Source organism: Ceratotherium simum, chromosome 23 (assembly GCF_057802395.1).
Source record: "Ceratotherium simum simum isolate JZ-2026a chromosome 23, ASM5780239v1, whole genome shotgun sequence".
Classification (NCBI taxonomy): domain Eukaryota; kingdom Metazoa; phylum Chordata; class Mammalia; order Perissodactyla; family Rhinocerotidae; genus Ceratotherium; species Ceratotherium simum.
The window spans coordinates 28044356-28058678 of NC_141922.1; the positions used below are offsets into that span (position 1 = coordinate 28044356).

The window sequence follows — 14323 nt, forward strand, 5'->3', positions numbered from 1 at the left end:
TGTATGTGGGACTCGGCCCCGGGATGGACAGAGAAGCGGCGCCTCGACGCGCACCCGGGATCCGAACCCGGGCCGCCAGCATCGCAGCGCGCGCACTCAACCACCAAGCCACAGGGCCGGCCCTAGATGCAAGTTTTATAACATTAGAATATTCTTTGATTCTACCACAATTCTCTCTCCCGTGCGAGTTCGGCAATTCTAGTGACAGTTCTTTTATTTCAAAAAATACCTCTAAACCTCAAAGCTGTCAATATGGTGGGTCCCTGTTCTTCCTTAGGAGCATCTATTATTGGAATAACTGAGCTCAATATTCTGTAAGGAGGACAAAGGAGCACCCCTTTGGACAGTCTTCCAGGGCTATTCTGCAAGAGGGGCTTTAAATCTATGCTCTTCCTCATGTGAATCTATTCCCACTGGTGTGGAAAAAGCAGGTCTTTTGGGCCTTGTATATAGACTGACTTGGCTCAGTAAAATCATTTTATTTTCCTTCTGAAAGAAAGATATTATTATAGGAAACCAAAATAAGTAAACGATATTTATTTGGATTCTAAATATAAGTCTCATGTCTTTCATTGGTGTTATTTACTTATCTGTTATTGATGACTCGTGTACAAATCTAGATCATGATGATTTTGGTTTATTCTAAAAAAAATTGAAACACTTTTATGTGAAAAGTTCATTTTATGACATACATCCTACGTTATTCTGTATTTAGCAACATATCATTATTCAATAAAGTAATATTCATTAATCTACTATTTAATGCTTATATTTACAGGGCATCGTAAAATTAATATATGTGTTTATTTAATCTATTCACAGTTCCTGATGATGTGTTTGCCGAAAATTATATATGGAAAGGCTCTTTCAATTTCAAAGGGAAGAAACAACCCATGACCTTGACGGTTACTAGTTTCAATGCTTCCACTGGGAGAGTCAATGCGACGCTGAGCAATAGCAACATGGAACTGCTCCTTTCAGGTATCCCATTAAAGAACAGCAAACAATGCCTTTGTGCTTTCATTTCCATCATTTCATCATTTTTGTTAGTGATTTTTATGCTGTGAAATATTTGTTACTTTTTTTGATGACATTCATAATTCATTCAGAAACAAGGCTTTCTAGTTTTTGCATTGACGCATGAATATTACTATATAAGTATAAAACTCTGTGATTCTGAAATAAGCTCCCTCAAGGATGTTTTTATGTAGCTAGAATGAAATGTCATGAAACAGAACAGAACTTTTAATTTGAATAGAACTAAATCTTTATTCTCATAACAGCAAAGAGACCGGATCAGTGATTTACAAGCTATTTTATGGTCACAAAATCATTTCCTCAAATGAGAATGTTTAGGTTGAAACCATAATTTAAGACAGAAAAGGGAGAGCTACACGTACTTTAAACAGGCATAAAGAACCCAGATCCCTATCCACCTGCTCAGCCCTCTCAAGTTTCTGTTTGCTCTATCTAGTGCACAATTCCCTCACTATCTCTGATTGCTCTGGTTTTTCTGACATGCAGATGTTTTGTCAAATGTCATCTCGTCAACAGTACACCTGATGACGCCATCTAAAGTAGCCTTCACATTACAAACACAGTCAGACACACTCTTAGTCTTAGGCAGCCTTATCCTGTTTCATTATCTTCTTTTCACTAATTGAAATTATAGTATAGCATAGCATAGCGTAGCATAGCATAACATAGCATAGCATAGCGTAGTATAGTGTGGTATGGTGTTTCATTACATGATGTGACATTGTTTGTCTATATTCCAACAATATAAGCTTTAAGAGCACCACCCTTTGCCTTCCCATTCATTACTATATCTCAGAGGTTAGAAAAGCATCTGGAACAAAATAGGCCTCAATGAATATTGTCAAATTAATGAATTTAAATTACTGCTCTCGTTTTTAAAAATATTTTTTGAAAGTTTAATATTCCAAATATGAAATATATGTATTTTTAAACTTCTTGGCTATGTATATACCCTATAAAATTATTAATAATGAAATAATTTGTGGTCTAAATAAAATGGAAAATAAAATTATATCTATTGATTCTGTAAATTTTAGAACTATCAAGCATCATTTTATACTATAGAATGATCCTTCATTAAACCCAAAGTAGAAGTATTAGAAGTTAATATATATCATATTTTAAAAAATATACACAGTTAAAGGATATAAATTGAAAGAAGCTGTACAGATCTTCCTCAACTTACAGTGGGGTTATGTCCTGATAAATCCATTGTAAGTTGAAAATATGTTGTCGAAAATGCATTTAATACACCTAACCTACTGAACATCAGAGTTTAGCCTAGCCTACCTTAAATATACTCAGAACACTTACATTAGCCCACAGTTGGGCAAAATCATCCAACACAAAGCTTATTTTATAATGAGCTGTTGAATATCTGATGTAATTTATTGAATATTGCACTGAAAGTGAAAACCAGAATGGTTGTATGGGTACAGAACGGTTATGAGTGTATTGGTTGATTACCCTCGTGATCACGTGGCTGAACGGGAGCTGCGGCTCACTGCCACTGCCCAGCATCATGAGAGAGTATCTTAGCATGTATTGCTGGGCCGGGAAAAGATCAAAATTCCAAATTCCAAGTATGGTTTCTTCTGAATGCCTATTGCTTTCGCACCATTGTAAAGTCGAAAAATCCGAAGTCAAACCGCTGGGGACCATCCATATGTGAATGAGAGAAATGCATTTAAATTGTGACTACTGATTTATTTAACTCTGAAGCATAAACAATTTTTTCCTTATTTTCTGTAAAAGAGTTAGCACAAAATAAATGTATACTTACTCTAATCTAGAAAAATTTCAAAACAAATTCCTACAAATATTAAAAAAACACATAAGTGGATTAATTTAATCTGCTGTCACTGTCTCCATATAAATCACTTATAATATTTTCCCAGCAATATTGTTTGTGATTACTTTTATGTCTTTTCCCTGTTAATTGTACTTTATCATAGGTCAAGATATCATTATCTTTGTATTCCCAGCATATTTTTGATACTTTATTACATAGGAGGAAGATTAAGTGAATGAATGAAATTTCAACCGTCACTTAATCACAATATTTTTTCTTAGAACCTTATTTCCTATTATTCCCCTAAACACATTTACATTTCAGCTTATTCCTACTCTTAGAATACTCACTGTTTAAGAAAAAAAATCATTGTATATATTTTTGTTTCTCTCCTTTATGCCATTACCTATATTTACCTTCTTGAACTAAAAATCTTACTTGATTTTGGAGACCCAGCTCAAATGCTCTTTTTCTTAATAGGCATTTCCAGATCACTCCAGTGTGAAATGATCCCTCTCTCTTCTGGCCTTTTATTTACCATATTCTCTCAAGTATTTTAGTTACTTGTGTACCTGACATATTTCCTACTTCATTGGAAATGCTTTTAAGCATCCTATCTTAGATAGGAACAACATATATTCATCTTTGTGGCTCCAGTAGTGCCTAGAATACTCTCTTTCACAGGGTTGACATCCAACTCATAATTAAGGAAAATATCAGGAATTTTAACATTTGATTCATATCAAGATTTTAAAACTGATTGGGGGGAGAAATCATTTTGTTTGCAATATCATGGAGTGATGTTATTAAGAACAGTAATATTTAATTTTAATAGCATAGGTAATTTAAATCTCATAAGTAAGATTTAAAATGAGAATTTCAACTGAAAGAGAGATCAGTGTGTATATATTCAGGATTTGTGAAAAGTGTTGTGGGTAAAGGTGGCCTTGACTTGGCCTTGTTTTATTTCTTTTCCTATCATATATGTTACACGATATATTTAAGGAGTTATAGATAATAAAATGAATTATAACTATTTACAAAATCGGTGGACTAAAATGTCCTTACATTTTACAGGGATATATAAAAGCCAGGAAGCTCGTCTAATGTTACACATCTATCTTATTAAAGTACCAACTCATGCTTCTGTGAAGAAAATGAAGGAGGAAAATTGGGCCATGGATGGCTTTGTAAGTATAGTTCTTTAAAAGTCTGCTGTTGATTAATAACAAATGTGTGCTTTGGTTTGTCATTAAAATTCCAGGAAAAGGTTATTTTCTAAATTTAGCTAGTTATGAATATACACACATACACATGTAAAATAGCAGAATTACCATTATGGGCAAGTTATTTTGAAAAAAAAGATTCAGTGTAAATATTTAGTAATCTAGAGTGTCAAACCTAGGATTATTGGATTCTGGTGAGGTTTGCTTGCTTTTACAATACTTATGTGTCTGGGGGGCATATAGTTTTTCATTAGTTTTATCAAATGTTTTTTGTCCACAGTCACTGCTATGAGAAATAAATCTGGATAAAATATAATTCCATCTTTGTCTGGAACCACTATTTAAGACATATGCAACATATTAACAAAATTCAACAGAAAAATTAAGTATGCCCATTAAATTTAAGCACAGATTTAGAATATTTTATAAAATTGTCTGTGAAGAGGAAGTTGTGTGAGCTGCTTCCTATGGGGAGATGGTTACGTAGCTTCACCGATAGTTAGGTAGCTTCACCATGGTGTCACTCTGTCCTATTCAGTCACTTATGTGAATGGAGTTTCCAAATTGGCAGTTGGAAGCAACAAGTCTCATATTGACATACTGCTCAGGAGTCTGCTAAAAAATGAGCATGAGAGCTCTGACCATGTCCTCTCAAGCAACAAGCCTTCCTTTACAAGGAAGACATAGCAGGAAAGAAGCTAGCAGGTCATAGGCTTTAGTAAGTTTCCTTCCCTAGGAAAAAAAATGTTTGTCCTGTTTCCCTTCCTGTACCATTATTCATGGAGTTGAGAACTAACTCATGTCTTCAATGCACTCAGATTGTTCAATTGTATTATTTCATGTAGGAAACACGTAAAATGAATTCATTTATTTAAATATTAGATTCTGAGCTATTCTTTTTAGAAGCATATTTTGAAATGGCCACGCCCAAAGAATGATGTGTGACAGTAAGGAATAAATCGCCCCTTGTGAAATATCAGACTTCTGTGGATGGTTTGGTATGATATTTTGCTTTTTAGGGTGAGGATTCAGGTGTTTTACAGCTTTTACAATAACATACATGACTTAGATACCTGATTGCAACTAATTAGAACAAACTTCAGAGTAAATTTACATTACTAGTTATCAGAAACACTGAAATCTGTCAATTCCTATTTTATCTATGAGATCAAATGACACTGTGCATGTAAAGTATTTTTAAATATAGGATTTTATACACGTGCCAGGTGCGTGTAAGCACTTACAGTATTAGACACAGCCACAAAATCTCAGGGTCAAACAAATATTTAGTTCTTTCTCATGTGAGGTTAGTTGTGGGGACTGTATTTGAAGCTGTGGTAGGAAGTTCAGGTGTGCTCCGTGTGTCTCATTTTGGGGCCTAGGCTGGAGGGAAAGCAGCTACCTTGAGCATATTCTTTCTTGTCAGAGGTCGGAAGCACTGAGGGGCACAGTAGAAACATCCCCCTCCCCCCTTCTTGTTTAAAACAGCTCTCTTGAAATATAATTCATATACCCTACAATTCATCTATTTAAAGTGTATAATCCAATGGTTTTTAATATATTTACAGATATGTGTAATGATCACCACAGTTGATTTTAGAACATTTTCATCACCTCAAAAAGAAGTTCCGTACCATTTAGCTATCACCTCACTCAACCACCCCTCATCCCCACCCTCGCCGTAAGCAACCGCTAATCTCTTTTCTGTCTCTATGTATTTCCCTGTTCTGGACTCTCATAGTTATGGAAGTGTGTAATACGTGGTCTTTTATGACTGGTTTCTTTCAGGGAAACATGCCTCTTAAGATCCAGGCTTAGAACTGACCCATTCAATTTCACCCACATTCCATTGGCAAAGCAAGTTACAGGACCAAACCCAACTTAGTGAGATGGGTAGTATATTCTTCCCATGAAGTTGGTGGGAGGGGGGGAGAAGGCTTCAATATATATATGCTGAATAGTGATCTAATCTACAAAGAACAGTATTATCATATTTTAATTTTTAATTGACCTTTTGCCTCATTCTGTTTCATCATAACATTGCCCTTTTTTGACAACAGGTTTCTTAGCCTAAAAGAAATCTATATATCTATATCATTATATTAATAACCAACACCCATTTTTCCAATGTCATACTTATTTAAAAATGAAAATTGTGATTTTGCTTTTAATGATGGCAAATTTACACAATGTGCTGTGTTTTACATAGGAGAAAGATCCAGACGAAGGAACTCTGCATCGTATCCATTTCAGATTAAAACTGAAGTATTATTAAGGCTGGGAAAATATAACTGTGGCCAGTCTTCAGATTAATCAAACTTATAAATATTTTTAGGTTTCTGCTGAGCCTGATGGAGCTACTTATGTATTTCAAGGATTTATTCAGGGCAAAGACTACGGGCAGTTTGGACTACAAAGACTGGGTAATGTATTCATTTTCATGTAGTTTCTTTATTACTCCAGACATCATAAGAAAATAGAGTGGATTCTTATGTTAGATACACTTACTACATTTTGAATTTTGCATTGTCAGGACTATACATTGATAATTTGATAGCCTTTTAAATAATCACATTCTTCAAAATATTCGTTCTCCGTGTACCAACTCTGTATGATGTTTGGTTTTTCATCATATTTCTAATAAACATGACAAACTGTCTTGCCTTTAAGCAAAAGGAGAAAAAGTGATAGAGATACAAAAGAAAATATTAAACTGTAAAATTTTTTTTATCTTGTCTCATGAGAACTGTAATATTTCTCTTCAGTTTGAATATTGTTGCAATTTTCTTACTCCTTCAAAAATGTAGTGGCACTTTGAGAAACTCGTAGGGTCTAGAAAGGGAAAATAACTTTGAGCAATGGGCCCCTTTTTGGGGCTTTGTGCTCTTCAGATATGTAAATTTTCTGTGTTGGGACGCACAGGGTTTTGTCATTCTTATTTCCAACTCTTCTAAAATGTGCGTAAACATATTGCTTGAGTGTATTTATTGACATAGCTTTTGGTGTATAATTTTCCTAAGGTACAGTATCTCCCATTATTATATTGTGATATTGACATATAAGGAATAAATTTAGGCTCTAAAAACTGTTATTTGACATTTATCTTAAAAATTCCATTACTTTGAACTTTTATATAAATATTCTGAGTCCTTGGAAAAATCAGGTATAGAATAAGGTACTAATTTTTTTTAACCTGGCCTAAGGTGTGACTGAGTTGAATACAACTATTCATCAAAAAGACAAATTAGCTTTCTCTAAATGAACAATATTAAGATGTCATTTCAGATAATGTCTTGCCTAAAATTGTGTTAGTTTTAAAAATAGGGTAAAACATTTATTAACAGAGTACATTAACACAGTCGTGTAATTGAGTGCAAGATGCATTCACATAATATTCCCGAAAACATCTCAAACACTACATGTCTAAAACCAAACCTATTAAAAAAGAGCTATTTCTTTTCAAAAAAGAACTGTTAGTTATTTCCTATTCCCCCATCTCTGTGCCAACACATTGACAAACCTAATTTTTCTCATTTCCTAACTGTGCTAATGTCATCATGGTTTACTCAGCCCAAAGAAGAACACTTCTAATCCCATGCCTTCTTACCTCTTTCATTCACACACGTTCTGTTGATTTTAACTAAAAAATTTTACCCTAATTCTGTCTCTTCATCCTCTTCCTAGTGCTCTAGTTCAAATCATAATTTCCTGTTTTATCTGGGTTGTTGCTACAAACTGCTCTTGCTTCTGGTCTGGACGCCCTCAAGTTCATCCCATCCTAGTCACTGTTCTAAATTGTGTATCTTATCACTAGGCCTTTTATTTCTACACACCTTCAGGTGTCCCTCACTGCAGGTCTGTAGTAAGTTTGAGCTTTTAGAAGGATCTATATGCCTTTTCAGAGTATAGCCATAGTCTATCATTTTCACCTCCTACTTCTACCACACATCCTTTCCACACAAATATGCCTAAGGCTTGTCACATCCCTTAAATATGCCACTGGGCTTCCCATTTCTAGGTTTATGATGGTCCTATTTCCTCCTCCATTCATTGTTCTACTGATTCTTCAAGGCTGTATTGTATATCTTCCAGAAAAAATCCTTACATACCACCAGATAAAATTACTCCTTTTCTTCCTAAAGTACATTGATCATTAGTTTCTGCTTGATGTATATACTTATTTGTGTCTCTGCATACTTCCCACAATTATATAAACTTTTCAGTTCAGAGACTTTGCTTATTTTTATTCTATATCCTTCCCTTGAAAAACATCTTATACATAGTAGGCGTTGTGCAAAATTGTGTGGAAATGAGTTGAAGGAGTTTCATGAAATATTTTTGTTTACTGTGTACATTTCCAAGTAGATATCTTGAGAAAGGAAGAAATTAATTGGCTAGTAATAATAAAAATCGATTGTGATAAAATAGAATTGATTTTGTATTTATAATTTATTTTTTATCTTATAGGACTAAATATGTCAGAAGGTTCAAATTCTTCAAATCAACCTCATGGTACAAATAGTAGTTCTGTGGCCATTGCTATTCTTGTGCCTTTTTTTGCACTTATATTTGCGGGATTTGGATTTTATCTTTATAAACAAAGGTGAGTTCGTTTATTTTTAACTATAAAATATTTCCCAAATCTATGTTTCATGTTCTTTTTACTAGTCTAGTTCAAATCCTAATTTCCATTTTTTTCTGAGTTGTTGAAATCTCTTTGTGTCAAATAGCCACAGTGTGTTAAACAACCGCAGTTGTTGAAAACCTTATTTCCCCTGCCTGCCCCTCCACCACCCCAGTATGCACACAACACAAATTGCTCTGCTCGGTTGCACAAGCATTCAACTTAACCCTTCCTCCTTTTGCCTGTCAATTTCCTTTTACATAACTAATTTATATAAGTCATTTTTACATTATCCATAATGAGGCTTTAGAGATAACAAAATCTAGGTTAAGACTTAAATTGAAAAGGTGATATCTGCTGCCAGATTTATTTACAGAACTAGGAAGAAGTTTGTGTCCAAACTTTGAAGTTCACATGACCATACTGACTGATTTTAGCCAGGCAGAAAGACGGTAAAATCCTCTAATCCCCTGGTTTATCTTCTGTTGCTTTTAGAAGATTATGTGATTAATATGTTATATTTATGATATATCTACTATATGACTATACATTTTATTAGTTAGTTCTTGTTCACTATGTCTATTACAAGATCCTGGTGAGGGACTTTACTATGCAATTCTCCACTATTTGGGACCATCCCTTATCAAGAAAAGAGTATGTAGGTAACCAGATAATTAAATGAATATTACCTAAATGTGTTTTTCCCAAAACTGATGTTTTTGTTATAAATGTCAGTCTGTATTATCTAAGAGTGATTAATTTAATATTACATAAATTTGTAATAATTGCATATTAGCAGATGTTTGGGCCTTGTCAATATCAGACTTTATTAGTGATAAAAATTATCACTAAATATATTTATAAAGCAAGCTATGCCAATCTTTTTTATTACTGTGGTAAAATATACATAACATAAAACCATTTAAACTACTCGAAGTGTATAATTCAGTGGCATTTAGTATATTCACAATGTCATAGAACCATCACTGCTAGTTCCAGAACATTCTCATTACCTGAAAAGGAAACTCTACCTATTAAGTAGTCACTGCCTATTCCTGCCTCCACCCGAGGCAACTACTAATCTGCTTTCTGTCTGAATTGGTTTGCCTATTCTAGATATTTCATATAAATGGAATCATACAATATGTGACATTTTGTATTTGGTTTCCTAAACTTAACGTAATAATGTTTTCAAGTTTCATGTATGTTAAAGCATGCCTTAGTACTTCATCCCTTTATGTGGCTGAATAATATTCCATTGTACGTTTGAATGTGTTCTGTTTGAATATGTTCCTTTCATCAGTTGATGAACATTAGGATTGTTTCTTCCTTTTGGCGATTGTGAATAGTGCTGCTATACACATTTGTGTGCAAGTTTTTATTTGGACACCTGTTTTAAATCTTTGGAGTATATACCCAAGAGTGGAATTGCTGGGTTATATGGTAATTCTACATTTAACTTACTGCGGAAACACCAAGCTGTTTTACACAGCAGCTGTACCATTTTACATTCCCACCAGCAATGTATGAGTGTTCCACTTTCTCCACATCCTCACCAACACTTGTTATTTTCTGTTTTCTTTTTCTCCTTTTTTGTTATTATAGCCCTTCTAGTATGTGTGAAGTAGTATCCCATTGTGGTCTTGATTTGCATTTCCCTAATTACTAATGACATTGAGCATCTTTTCATTCGCTTGTTGACCATTTGTCTATCTTCTTTGAAGAAATGCCTATTCAAGTACTTTGTCCATTTTTTTAATTGGGTCATTTATCTTATTATTGTTGGGTTATAAGTGTTCTTTATATATTCTGGATACTAGATTCTTATCAGATATATGGTTTGCAAATATTTCTCCCTTTCTGTGGGTTGTATTTACACTCTCTTGATAGTGTCCTTTGATTTACAGAAGTTTTTCATTTTGATGAAGTCCAATTTATCTGTTTTTTATTTTGTTACTTTTGCTTTTAGTGTCATATCTAAGAAACCATTCCAAATTCAAAGTCATGAAGATTTACCTGTATAGTTTCTCATATGAATTTTATAGATTTAGCTCTTATATTTAGAACTTTGATTTATTTCAAGTTAATTTTTGTTGGTGGTGTAAACTTTTCTAAAGCTTGATGATATTATTTTCCTTAAAGCTGTTGCTCAATATTAGCAAAAGGAAATTCCTTTACATCTTCCTGATTTGTACCTCATTAAAAGAAAATGATGTTGCTTCTGTTTTTTACTGTGAATCTAGTTTGAAAAAAGAGAGACAAATATGACCCATTCGATTTACGCACCTGGCAAGAGTAAGTTGTAAGCAATATAATTGTATAAGTGATGCCATTGAAAGAAACTTAGTTTTTTAAACAAAAATTATTGTCATACAAATAAATTAACAATTTTTAGTGTAGAGAAAAATTCAGAAAATGCATTAGGGATAGTAAAATAATATAATGGCAAATGCAAATTACGCTCAAATAAATAGTTAAAATTTGTGGTGTTTGTTGTAAACAAAGGTGTTGAGAAAGAGATTTAAGATACATCCTTTTAATGAATTAGGTCCCAGAAAGTCTGCCTTTGTTCCATTACAAACGTCCGCAAATTATGCAGTGGGGTGTGGGAAAGAGAAACTAGAAATAAGCATTAGTCAAAGGTGAGAGAAATAAAGAAATAAAGCAGGAATTCAACTTACACCAGCCAGCCTAGACATATGTTTTGTTAACTAAAGGCAAATGTTCAGTTATCAGTAACTCTCTGGAAACTATTTTCATGGCTTGAGTATCAGTATAGTCATTTCTTTGAGATTTTGAATTTTCTTGCTCTAACGTATATAATTTTTAAGCAAATTGAGTATTTTTTGTTTCTGGGATGCTCTAGGTACCTTCTTAAGTTAGGCTTCAGTTCTGCCTGAAATGCCCTGTGTATTAGTGCAGAACCAGATCCTTCTTATCTCAGATTAAATTTTACCTCCTCAGAGATGGTTTTCCTTATTGCCTCTCCTAAAGTTGCTCCCAGTTACTTCCTGTGGTATCAATCATTTTCCTTCTAATCAAAACAATTCTCATTACCTATTATTATTTCTTGTTTTATTTATTTTTAATTTAGTCATTGTTTTCTATTACTACAATATGAGCTACATGACAGTAATGACTTTATATGCTTTTTAAAAAAAATTATATATCTAATACTAGGATCATGCCTGGCACATACAGATGCTCAGTAAATATTTGATGAGTGAATGAACAGGAATGAGATTTAAATTCCTGATCATTATCATCATTTATATTATACATGCTAATTCATAATGATAATTTATTGTTTCATAAGAAAATTTATGAAAATAGCTGTATCACTTATTTATACTTGCATTACTCATACTCGTGCTGTCTATATGTATTATATGTAAATAATAAAAGTCACTCAGGATTTAAGTGACAGGTATATTGTTCAAATCTCATGTACTGAGTTTATGATTTCTCAATTAATACTTTTGAGATACATTATCCATTAACATTGATACTCGAATGTATTCTCTTTGAACCCTCCTCTTCTGTTTTTAGAAGAAAGTTAACACATAGCTAATCACTGTTCTTGTCAACAGGACTGCACCCAAAACACAGTACACAGGATGTTCAGTTCATGAAAATAACAATGGCCAAGCAGCTTTTGAGAACCCCATGTATGACACCAACGCGAAGTCAGTGGAAGGGAAGGCAGTACGATTCGATCCCAACTTAAATACGGTCTGCACAATGGTATAACACGGCAATCCACGGCCTTCTTTGGAAGCTTGGAGATCGACACAAAACAGTGCACATTTAGTTCACTGCTAAACAAATCAAAGCACACTTTTCAGGACTTGCTGGGTCACCTTTTCCTGAGGAATGATAGAGAAGAGTGTTTTTTCATAAACTGGACCATAATTCTTCTTCATGTTTACCATGGAGAGTTTTACAGAAATTCGGCTGCACTCTGAGAGTGCTTACTCACAGTTTATTTGCTTTTTTTAAAAAGGAGATTATTCTAAAACATAAACTTATTTGCATATATTGGAGGAGCATCCACTATCAGTATTTCTGTGCTTTATAAACTATATTAGAGGGACTGGGTTTTAAAAAAAAAAAAGATATAGGGTAGAAAATAAGAGCTATACTTACAAGAGTCAATAGATCACTGACTTCTCTTTAACCATCGTCATGAGCTACATCACACCCATACGTCTGTATTTCACACCACTCTATTGGCTATTTGTTCTTGTTAATTGAGTCATTGTTGTCCTTATTTCCATGGTTATTTCAGACTGAGTCATGCCCTGACATGTTTATGAGCTAATTTATGCCACAGAAGAGGTAAGATTACCCATTCTGATTTGACTCTTTCTGGTTTTTGTTCTTCAGTTTATATTGCTATTCTTTTTTAAGACTGGTTGTCATAGTTTCCGCAAATGGCAAGATCATCATGCTATCCTCCTGATTTCCCTCATTATGTTGTAACCAATATTATTCAGTGAGCCATGGGATAGTGTTTAACTCCTTGCTTCAATCTGTTTTGTCACCCAGAAACCACTTTAGCTGACAAAAATTATCTATAGTAATGATGCTTTTGCAGTTATCTGAGACACCAAACTTACCATCCTTTACCAAACTTTCCAATGTTTTTGGAAGACCAAATAGACCCTATTAATCTACTGTATTTAGTTTATGATATATCTACTTTTCCTTCCAGTTGAGCCTTCAAATTTATTTAACCTTGTTTTGAACTTTTATCTAACAATGAGTTAGAATATAAGCTTTTTAAGCTTTTAACTTTAATCTAATAATAAGTTAGACACATATTTTGAAAGAGCCCTTAAACATAATGACTTAAAAATAATTTACTCTTTCAAATCACCAATATAAATTTGTTTCCTAAAGTTGTGGATTTACAAATTTTCATATATTTTAAAATTTCTGTACTCTTATTCTTAAGAAGCAGGGTTCAGATGTGACAGGTTTATTTCATTGCCAAATTAGATATGTTTTTGCAAGTTATTGGTGGCTCGTGTACAACTGTATCACATTAATGCCGGCATTTTTATTTAATAGGTCATTGTCTTCCCTTTATAGCATGATTTACTTCATTGAATAAATTATGTACCCAGTGTGAACTCTTTGTTGTCCCTTTCCAATACGGATAACTCTGTAAACAGTCTAGACTTTTCGTATCACGAGACAGAGTGCCTAAGAGAAACCATTGCGCCGGGAGCACTGCTTGGATCTATCTCTGCAACATTTAGTGAATTTCTTGTAAACCATTTTGAGATACATTGTTTTGGAAATTCATACAATTTTCTCAACATTGTACTCTACTGACAGGATGCTGTTTTAAATTTTATGCCATCAGTAATTTATTCTTGTTTATTCAAATGACTGCAATAACAATGATTCATTCATTAATGTTAAGGTTAATACATTTAAGATCTTGTTTAAACAATGTTTCTTCTGCAACTGGCTACTCCTCTTATATTAATGCATACACTTTTGTAAAGAAGTATATTTTTATGAAAAAAACTTTGTAAAAGTATGATGTAAATTTTCAGTGCAATGTAAACAAAATAAAAATGGATAATTGCTTTTGTAAAATGTGCATTCTTTTCAAAATTGTCTGCCAATGTA

The 14323-nt window shown here is 33.4% G+C and overlaps 1 protein-coding gene across 4 annotated transcripts in view; it reads left to right on the forward strand.

Moving 5' to 3' along the window:
- Nucleotides 1-13547, forward strand: part of CSMD3 (CUB and Sushi multiple domains 3) — a 1195693-nt gene extending 1182146 nt beyond the window's left edge. For all 4 annotated transcript variants that reach the window (XM_004431279.3, XM_087447535.1, XM_004431280.3 and 1 more), the window contains 5 exons: nt 823-981; nt 3908-4020; nt 6392-6479; nt 8524-8659; nt 12271-13547. In XM_004431279.3, the coding sequence (XP_004431336.2) occupies nt 823-981; nt 3908-4020; nt 6392-6479; nt 8524-8659; nt 12271-12430 (656 nt within the window). In that variant the 3' untranslated portion in view covers nt 12431-13547. The remainder of the gene's footprint in view (nt 1-822; nt 982-3907; nt 4021-6391; nt 6480-8523; nt 8660-12270) is intronic.
- The last annotated feature ends 776 nt before the right edge of the window (nt 13548-14323 follow it).